At 39.6% G+C, this 10,408-nt stretch overlaps 1 protein-coding gene across 1 annotated transcript in view; it reads left to right on the top strand.

Annotated features, from left to right (window-relative positions):
• The first annotated feature begins 517 nt into the window (after positions 1-517).
• Myh15 (myosin heavy chain 15) overlaps positions 518-10,408 on the top strand; it is a 110,942-nt gene continuing 101,051 nt past the window's right edge. Inside the window, exons 1-7 of the mRNA XM_048345811.1 lie at positions 518-605; positions 2,712-2,818; positions 5,443-5,586; positions 7,152-7,308; positions 7,949-7,976; positions 8,976-9,069; positions 9,678-9,770. Of these exons, the coding sequence (XP_048201768.1) occupies positions 518-605; positions 2,712-2,818; positions 5,443-5,586; positions 7,152-7,308; positions 7,949-7,976; positions 8,976-9,069; positions 9,678-9,770 (711 nt within the window). The remainder of the gene's footprint in view (positions 606-2,711; positions 2,819-5,442; positions 5,587-7,151; positions 7,309-7,948; positions 7,977-8,975; positions 9,070-9,677; positions 9,771-10,408) is intronic.

The raw sequence follows: 10,408 nt of genomic DNA, 5'->3' as shown, positions 1-10,408 counted from the left end.
TGCTAGGCAAGCAATCTACTGCTAAGCCACATTCTCAGACCCCCTTGGTTGTGTTTTGACTTTTACCAGCCCTAAGCAATTTTGTCCTTTGAGTTTCGTCCACAAAACAGTAGTCAAAATTATATTTTAGAGTCACATTGGTTTAGAGATAAATGCAATTAGAGGCTAGCATTGTCATATATCATTAAGTTTATTTTTTTCTCCTGATTTTGAAGGGATTGTTATATTTTCATAGGTCCCTGAAAACACTATTGGCCCTAAGCACTGTGCCTTCCAGTGCTAGTGGACCACTTGTATTTGTTAAGGGTCAGATGATCTTAAGTCTAATTTTGGCATAAACTTGGGACATAACAAGGAGAAAGAAAGAGCACACAGAAATTAAAATTACCCATTATTAGTATGTTTGTTGTGATTTGTTTTTCTCTTTAAGGACTGACACCTCAGTTTCACCTGTGTCTTTCTTTTGCAGCGTGAGCCCTCTCAGACCTCACCTTTTGCATTGAATCTTTATGTAAGAATGGATCTAGCAGAGTTTGGAGAAGCTGCAGCTTTCCTCAGAAGAAATGAGGCTGACTTGCCTCAGCTATCAGCCACGTCCTTTGATGGTAAGACATGTATAGTAGTTTCTGGCCACAATTTACTGCTCCAAGGTTGCCATTAAATTATGTGATTGATTGAGATGAACCAAAACCTTGATGCCTAACTTATTGGTTTGGGGTGCAATTGGTCTCTATACATTTCTGACTGAACTGTTGAGGAGCTGAGTGTCCAGGTTAGAAATGAAGTTTTCAAGAAAGAAGAAGATGGCTGGAAGGCAGTCCAGGCTTACTTAGGCGTTACTTACATGGCCTTCAGACAAAGATTCTCTTCCAGGAGTCACTATTATGAAATTATTATAATACCTTCTTTCACCTAGAGTAGAAGTGAGGTTTGTACAATGTGAGAATAAGAAAGGAGAAGAGCTGAAAAGGCTGAAGAATGAGGCATTTAAAAAAAATTGGAATTTGGCCCTCTGGTAGCCTCTGGGTTAGTAGAGTCACTTAGCACACAGGAAAGGATAGATAATTAATTGGGAGATTTACTCACTCTGATTCACAATTTCTTGGTAATTACAGGCAAGGCCAAAGGCTAACAAAGATTTAGCCTCATGCAAATGGTCAAACTCTAGATTAAAATCTCTAAGTATATGATACTCCCCTTCCCAGACTTGATTGCATACCTGTGCTTCATAGGTGTTCTCTGAATGTGAGCTTAATAGAGATTTAGAAGTCAGATTTATGGTGTAATCTTGTATCAGGTCACCTATGTTCTTTAATTCAAAATCATGTAATGTTGGGGTTCTTTCTCTGACCCGGCTCCGATGCTTATTTCTTTCTCTCCTTTTACCCTCCGTATCGCCCTCTCCTCTAACCCTCGGCCTGCAGGTAAGTTAGAGTGAGACGTAGGGGTTACTCCGGTCTGGCGGGCACGCGACCTACGTGGTAATGTGACCGCTATCCTTCCCTGGGAGCTAGCGTACATAGACCATGGAGTAGGCTTCTGAGAGCGAACTAACTTTATTGAGAGAAGGACAAGGGGAGATGATTCCGAAGGAAGGGGGTTGGCCAGGATTCCGATAGGCCAAGAGCTGTCACGTGACCCCCAAGGGGCTGCCGTCACTCTGAGGGCGCCAAACCAGGGTGGGGCTGGTAGGCGCCGGGCTGGCTGCCAGCTAAGTCGGGGGTCTATTTGCCCAACCGGTTTCTCCGGATTCCAATGTAGAGAGGGTGGAAGGGCCGCATTCCCCAGCTAGGGGAGGTGCATCAAGCCCCTTCCATAAAGGCGAGAAAGATGGACCCCAACAATGTAATAGTTCCCCATAAAAACTGGATGTTGTTCTAGAACACAAAATTTTTAGTCAACTCTAGACTTTAACAGGACCAATTATAATTCAAACTAGTCATGTAAGACATTGCATTTCCTTTACAGACCAAACAATCCTGGTTCCATTCCCATTTTCAGTCATTGGATTTCATTACTGTGATCTGATTTAAGAATTGCTAATTATAATCTAGCAAATCAAATACAATAGCAGAGCAATCCCTGAGGTCAGAGCTGGTCCAGCAGAGGTTTAGTCCAGGTAGTTAGATAACAAAGAGACAAGATTCTAATTGTGGTGCTGGGGAGAAAATCAAAATGGGTCAAAGCACTAGGGATAATTGGATGATTCATTCACAGATTCAACACTATAAATAATTACTTAAAATATAGGCATTTAAATTACAAAAATTTTTAAAAATGTTCCTGTAAGCTGGGCACCAGTGGCTAATGCCTGTAAATAACTCAGGAGGCTGAGACCTGAGGATCGCTGTTTGAAGCCAGCCTGGACAGAAAAGGCAGTGAGACTCTTGTATCCAGTCAACTACTTAGAAAATTCTGGAATTGGTACTTTGGCTCCAGTGGTAGAGTACCAGCCTTGAGGACACAGAGTCCAGGGACAGTGCCCAGTCTCTGAGTTCAAGCCCTAGGACTAGCAAAAAAAAAAAAAAATCTGTAGCGAAAAGATGAATCTCATCAAACATTCTCTCTGGGCAGTGGAGGTTGAAGTACTGTAACTTCCTATCATGGTGACACCAAGTCAACAAGTGGACTTCTCAGTTATGAGATTATATCTATCCGTCTGAAAGCACCGGATGCATATTTCTGTATTACGATCCATATTTTCTCTTTAGAGGAGAAGAAATGCTGGATTCCTGATGAGAAGAATGCTTATACTGAGGCTGAGGTTAAAGGGAGTGAAACTGATGGAAAAATAATTGTAGAGACTAGAGATGGAAAGGTAATGGAATCTTTATTTCACTTAAGAATGTCTATTTTACCTGTTTAATTAAATCATCAAGTGTATTTTTTCTAGTATTTTCATTAAACACCTACAGTAGGAGATATGACTGACACACTTTGGAAACCTCATCTTTAAAATTTTTTTAATGATCTTTTCTTGTACAAAGAAATTTCCTTTTAACAAAGCAGCTTAGGAATACAATATATCTTGACCAATGTCACACTTCTCAACATTCTCACTCATCCATTCCCTACCCATTTCTTCTCTCACCACTCTCACCTGTTTTTCTGTTTTTGTTTTTGTTTTTGTCAGTCTTGGGGTTTGAACTCAGTGTCTGGGTACTGTCTCTGAGCTTTTTCGGCTTAAGGCTAGTGCTCTACCACTTTGAGCCACAGCTCCACTTCCAGTTTTTCAGTGGTTAATTGGAGATAAGAGTCTCACAGACTTTCCTGCCTGGGCTGGCTTGGAACCACAATCCTCAGATCTCAGCCTCCTGATTAGCTAGGATTATAGGCATGAGACACTTCCACTTACCCTCCAAGATTTAATGAATATAACATTCAACAAACCAAAACCAAATAATTGCAGTAGCAGATATCATTGACTCTAGAACTCAAGGTCATTTCCGCTTCTTTCATAAGTTTTGAGTTCTTTATTTTAAAGGTGTCCCTTTGAGTGAATAATGACTTACAGAGTCAAGCTGGCTTTGTAAGATCAAGATAGAGATATGATTTGAAAAAAATAGCATTTTGTCTAGATGTCAAGAAATGGGAGCAATGTCCACTGATGTGAAATGCTAAAGGAGGTGATTACATAGTTAGAAAAAGCCTGGAATTTCATTATTAGGAGGAGGTTATCTATGACTACAGAAAGAGAAGGTTAATTAGGTCAAATGCTGGATGATAACACTGTGGGATCATGAGGCACTGGTAGCTCAAGCCAGTGATCCTAGCTAAGTCAGGAGGCTGAGATCTAAGGATCGCCATTCAAAGCCAGCCAGGGCAGAAAAGTCTGTGAGACTCTTGTCTCCAATTAACTACCAGAAAACTGGAAGTGGAGATGTAGCCTTGAGCAAAAGCTCAGGTACAGCATGCAGGCCCTGAGTCAAGACCCACAACCAACAAAACAAACAAAAATTTGTGGGCCTTATAGAGAGAATGTGTAGTTTTTAATGGTATGGACATTAAATATCTCTCCAAAGCACATGCAGAGTGCCTTGTCTCCAGTAAGACCTAGTGGGAGACAGTTAGGGGCTTGCTCTTGAAAATGATCCTGGGATCTCAGCCTCTTCCCTCTCTCTTCCTTTTCTTTTCTGGGTCCTCCCTCCCTCCCTTCCTCCCTCCCTCCCTCCCTCCCTTCCTTCCTTCCTTCCTTCCTTCCTTCCTTCCCTCCCTCCCTCCCTCCCTCCCTCCCTCCCTTCCTTCCTTCCTTCCTTCCTTCCTTCCTTTCTCCCTCCCTCCCTCCCTTCCTTCCCTCCCTCCCTCCCTCCTTCCCTTCCTCCCTCCCCTCCCTTCCTTCTTTCCTTCCTTCCCTCCTTCCTTCCTTCCTTCCTTTTCTTTTCTTTTTGCTTTCTGGCTACCATAATATGAGCAGATTTGCTTCCCTCACCCCCCTGCCATAATATTCAGCCTCATGCCAGGTGCAATGTGATGGCGCCAAGCAAGCACAGAATGAAACCTCTGAAACCATTAGTCAAGATAAAACAAACCTTTCCTATTTATTTTACATGAACAACAACTAGTCCTGCAAGAGTGGTTCAATTTGACATTCCCTGTGATGTTGAACACTATCATGTCATTCAACGCAATAATGTCGTATTGAGAGGAAAGCTCACCTCAGACTGAATGTTGACCGCCATCCTCCTGTCATGATGTGGGATTTATGTCCCTCTTGACTTGGATGAACATGTTTTCGTAGGTTTCACACACAATTCCATTCCTTTCTAAACTCTTTCCAATTCTGTCCTTTGAAGTCTATATGACGTTGTATCCTATAATGAGTGGATATAGTCGTGTGTGTGTGTGTATGTCACAGAGAGAGAGAGAGAGAGAGAGAGAGAGAGAGAGAGAGAGAGAGAGAGAGAGAGAGAGAATTTTGTTACAGGGCTTATGGAAAAGCAACTCAACATCGGAGGATCACATAGTGGAGAAAAACCCCACATTTCTCATAGCCAGAAGGCAAAAGAGTCTGGAAACTGCTGAGCCCTACAGTCCCCTTTGTCTGTATTTCACCACACACTTAAATACTTTTAAAGTCTTTCAATAGGCTTTAGCTGTTAGAGATCATGTCCTATGTGTCTCAATACCATCATTCTGGAATCCAGTCCTCTAACTCACTGGCCTTTGAAAGACACTCAAGATCCAAAACTATAGCGGGCCCCAAAGCCTTTGGCAGTCCCACCTCTTTGGCTTTGATGTGAGAGAAAAAATTAAGTTTCTTCAAATTCTGGCCAAAAAAGGACTTTGGTAGGAGCAATCTATTTCTTCCAGGAAAATTGGCTTAACTTTGTTTGGCCCTATTCCCTAAGAAGACATCTCTTTATGACTTTGAATATTCTATCCATTGCATGGATTAAAAAAATAAGCATAGAGAGAATTGTTAAATTTTCCTCTTTTCTGCAGCGTCTGAGTGTTGAGGAGGACAAAATTCAGAAGATGAATCCTGCGAAGTTTGAGATGATTGAAGACTTGGCAATGCTGACTCACCTCAATGAAGCCTCTGTGCTGCACACCCTGAAGAGACGCTATGAGCATTGGATGATCTATGTGTGTATAGCTGGCACACCATGCTGGCACTCACATTTTGTAATGTTCCAACCTCTCTTTGGGTGAATCTTATTCAATTTAGGCATACTCAGATAGAAACAGTCTTTGAGAAACACGCATAGGGGAGACATGTTCCTTCACACAAGCTGCTATTCTAAGTTAAAAGCACGATACATGGAACTTGTTAGAGTAGTGTTCAAATGCTAGCTCTGCTACTTGTTAGTTAAGGATCTTGATTTATTTCTTAAAGTTTCTTTTTCCTAGCGGAAAATATATTTCAGATTTCTTTTTCAGTCACAGTTTTGTGAAAAGGCCATGTTTGTATTTGCACATAAGTATACAACATTTACGTGTATGACTGACTGAGGAGAGGTAGGTATGAGGTTCATAAGCATCTTGTAAGGGAAACTCTGTTTCAGTCTTAGGAAAGAAAACGAACACAGACTCCAAAGTATTGCTATGTTTATGATAGCAATTGAATCTTGATTAACAGGGAGTTTATGTATCATCGTCACCATTAAAGGATGAGCGCCTTCAAGGCATACCAGGTTGCTGTCATGCTTTTCTTTCTTAGAACCAGAGTTTGAGACCAGGGGTTCTCACTTGCTATGCACATGCTCTACCACATAAGCCATGCCCCCAGCCCTGTTTGGTTTGGTTGCTTTTACATAGTGTCTCATTTTTGGCCTAGTCAAGTATATACCTTCATCTTCCTCTATGCTTCCTTCCATAGCAGGGATGACAGGCGCACACCACCGTGCCCAGATTTTCCTGTTGAGGAAAGTTAAGGGGTCATCTTCAGATCTTTCATTTGATTACATCTGTAGAGACTTTAGTTCCACAAACAATAAAACATTCACTATCTCTGAGCATTAGTATATAAACATGCCATTTTGTGGAGACAGAAGGATTTTGACTAGAGGCCAGCTTGGGCAAATTATCTTAAAAACAATCCAGGCATGGTATTACATTTTTCATTTCCAATTACTTTGAAGGCATTATGGCTTGAGGCCAGCCCAGACAAAGATAACTCAAGACCCTACCTGAAAAACAATCTAAAAGCAAGGGATTTGGTGGAATAGTTTAAATAGTTAGTACTTAGGTCCCCAGTACTACAAACAAACAAATAAGAAAAACACAAAGAAACATTATTTGGGGAGCCACAACTCAACCACTTCAGTGATGGAGAGGTTTGCATTCAATTTTCTATTCCCTTCAACATTCTGACAACTGGCTAATCTTGGTGAGGCAGAGATTCCCTTCTGGCCTCAAATGACTGATGACCATCTAACAAAAATTTCTTCAGACCTGGTTTTGTGTTTTCTCTTCTTCTAAAAGCTGTATAAACTACAACTATTGGTAAATAGCAGATCTCTCAGAGAAGGGGTAATCCTCAGTTTCAATGTGGTTAAACTTGGTTCTCCTAGTTAAAGGTCCCTTTTTTTAAGGAGTTTAAAAAACTCTCCTCTTTTGTGTTCTGTCATAAATATTCACCAGAATGTTACTTGATGAGTTCCAGCTGACAAGTGGAAGAATTTCTTGTCCATTTCCTTGTATTTATTTAGACCTATTCAGGGATCTTCTGTGTGATCATAAACCCTTATAAATGGCTTCCAGTGTATCAGAAAGATGTTGTGACTGCTTACAAAGGGAAGAGGCCATCCGAGGCTCCCCCCCACATCTTTGCTGTTGCTGAAAATGCCTTTCAGGATATGCATCTCAGTAAGTAACCACTCTAGAAGATGAAAAGTAAAAAAAGATCGGATCCATATATTCTCAATGTCACTGAGATCCTCTTAGATACCATGAGCAGAGCATGGCCTTTATGATAATCTAATCTTTTAAACCCTCCATTTCCTTTTGGATAAAATGAGGGCAAAATTCTGTGGACCTCATTGTTGATAGTATGAACAATTACTTCATACTTCTGAGAAAAATAATGTATTTACAGTGCTGGGGCTGGTGGCGAGACCAGAGTAAGCCTCCTGTAGCTATTGGCTTTTGCTTTAACAAAATATCAGCTATATTGTTTGACCAAAGAGGTTATTGTATAGTTATTATTTCATGGCAGTTATTTAAAGAGCCTAAAATGGTAAAAATCAGAACTGTTAGCTAGCAACCACTTGTATAGATTTATATGTTTTAATGACATAGAGATGAATACTTATATATGTTCTTCTCATGCACGTAGAGAAATCTATTTTATCCTGTGCTGTCTAAATGAAATATTTTGGTAATTGTAAATGAAACAGTTCCTTTCACCTGTATCTAAATTCAAATTATATATAAGGAAATGAAAATATTCATACAAATACATAAATCTCTAACATAAAAATATTCTGGCTATTTCTTTCTTTTGTAGATCGAGAGAATCAGTCCTTACTGTTCACGTAAGTGTTTGCCTTATTCTTTCTTTTGGGCCTGCAGGAACTTTCAGTGGAAACAGACATCTGCATTCCTCTGAATAAAACGTAACTTTGACATTTTTAAACTGTTTTCTCTTTAAATGCCAAATTCATTCTAGACAAGAATAAGATAATAAGCAAATTGTCATATGCTTTAGTAAGTGATTGCTCCAAATAATGGTGGTAGGTAGTTTGCCTCCCCCCCCTCCCCACTATTTTAGGGCACCTTTAGAAACTGGTGCGTGAGCTCAAGCAAGCACCTTCTGGGTAAAGGAAACTTCACTCTTCCAAGTAAATACTTCAAAGGCATTTTGATTCACTCATTAAACCTAGAGCCTAAAAGCCAAATGCAAAAGACCAAGGATTTATTTCTGACAAAAGAAATGTAGAGGCCATTCTATTCCAGATTTGGGAAGGTTGTGCTATAGTAATGAGAACAAAAAGGTAATACAGCTTTGAGTGAAAAAAGATGGTGAAGAGGAAAGAAGGAAAGAGCTTCAATGGTACTTCTATTGGACGTTAATGTTGATGGAAAGAACATTGGTAGAGCAGGTAACTTTCAACAGGAGGCTAATAGCCAGTAGTTGGCCTTCATTTGCAATGTTGATTCTGTCATACTGATTGGTTCTCCAATGACTTCTGCTCTCCCATGAGTGATCAGTGGCCTTACAATCATAGAACTGGATGGTAGAATTCAGCTTTTTGTAGCATGTCTAGACCAATTTGTGAAGTTTCATACAGATAAAAGCAGGTCTTCATCCTATGATGCTTTGGGAAATGAGTCTAGGAATTCACCTCTGGATATTCCAACATTACAAATTTCCTGATTAACAAAGACAAAAAGGAAGCCTAAAGCACAACTGCCTGGTACAATGATTGTTAAGTCTTTTCCTAAGAAGAGGGAAGGGCTTGATAGAATTAGTTAACTTTCGCTGAATTGATCATCAGAACCACTTAACTGTGTCATTAAAATTCAAACCACAGGGGAGAATCTGGTGCTGGGAAGACTGTGAATTCTAAATTTGTTCTCCAGTATTTCACCACCACTCTAGCCACGAGTGAATCCAGGAAAAAACCAGTAAGTGTTCACACACCATTCTAGGGAAAAATGAGGTAGACCAATCAGTCTTAAGAGAAATAAGGATGAACAAACACCCTGAATGACTTGAACAGTGTTGAAAAAGTCTTGTTTTCTCTCTGTCCTTTGCCCTAACAGAGGACCATCAGTCCTCTAACTCAATAATTTGAAGACATGATCACAAACTTCAGACCTGCTTCAAGGGCCAGATGCTGTTTATTGAGGTTACACTTAAAGTTACATTTTAGTAGAAGCAAAAATGTAACTTAATGAAGCCTAGAGTCTTGGTATAAGTTTCTTTGTATAAGGGTTTCATGGCAAGAAAGAAATATAGCATCATTTGTCTGATGTTTATTTTGTCAAGTAACCATTTTCTTTTCATTATCAATCTGTTGTGAATTAATTACAAACTAAATACATTGCCTACATATTCATAAGAGAACCAGTATCTCATCTATTTGATTTTCTGAACTTTAATTCCAAAGTAATTTGTCGAAGAAGTTTTGGGGTACTACTTATTGAAGGAAAAATGAGGATGGAATTGAGGGCTTCGCAGTATGGAATTCAGGTTAAAAAAAACAGCTGTTTTTATTTTTCATGAATTCTAGGGGACTTTAGAAGATCAACTCATGCGAGTGAATCCTATCTTGGAGGCATTTGGAAATGCCAAAACCCTGAGAAATGACAACTCCTCTCGTTTCGTAAGTAATATGGTTTATCATAATATCCGTTTTTAATTTTATTTTTTTTGGAGTCTTTAATTATCAAGCAATGATAAAATTTGTATCTAAATGCATAGATATGAAAAAAAAATCTAGCATGTCAGCAGGGTGTTGGTGGCTCATGTGCGTCATCGTAGCTACTCAGAAGGTTGAGATCTGAGGATCATGTTCAAAGCTAGCCTTGGCAGGAAAGTTCATGAAATGCTTATTTCCAATTAAACACCAAAAAATCTATAAGTGGAGCTGTGACTCAAGTGCTAGAGCACTAGCACAAACACTCAGGGAAAGCCTCCAGGCCCTGAGTTCAAGCCTCAGAACTAGCACATGCACAAAAGAATTCTAGAATGTCAGAGAAGGTCTTTGATGAAATTCTATTGTCAGACTTCTCAATTTTTTAATCAACTACCCTTGAGACTAATCTACAGATACTAAGATAGTTCTATGTGATTAATTTCAGGAAGAATGGTTTTATCCTAATCGTTTGCAATTTCTTTCCCTGGCAGCCCACCTAACAAATTATATAAACAAGTTAATGCTTGGCTTTATATCTTATTACATGTTACAGATTTGAAATACTTTCTTTCACATAATTTCCTCTCATTTTCATAGGGTAAGTT

This window comes from Perognathus longimembris, chromosome 5, assembly GCF_023159225.1.
Source record: "Perognathus longimembris pacificus isolate PPM17 chromosome 5, ASM2315922v1, whole genome shotgun sequence".
NCBI classification, from domain to species: Eukaryota; Metazoa; Chordata; class Mammalia; order Rodentia; family Heteromyidae; genus Perognathus; species Perognathus longimembris.
This window is presented reverse-complemented; position numbering and strand designations above follow the sequence as displayed.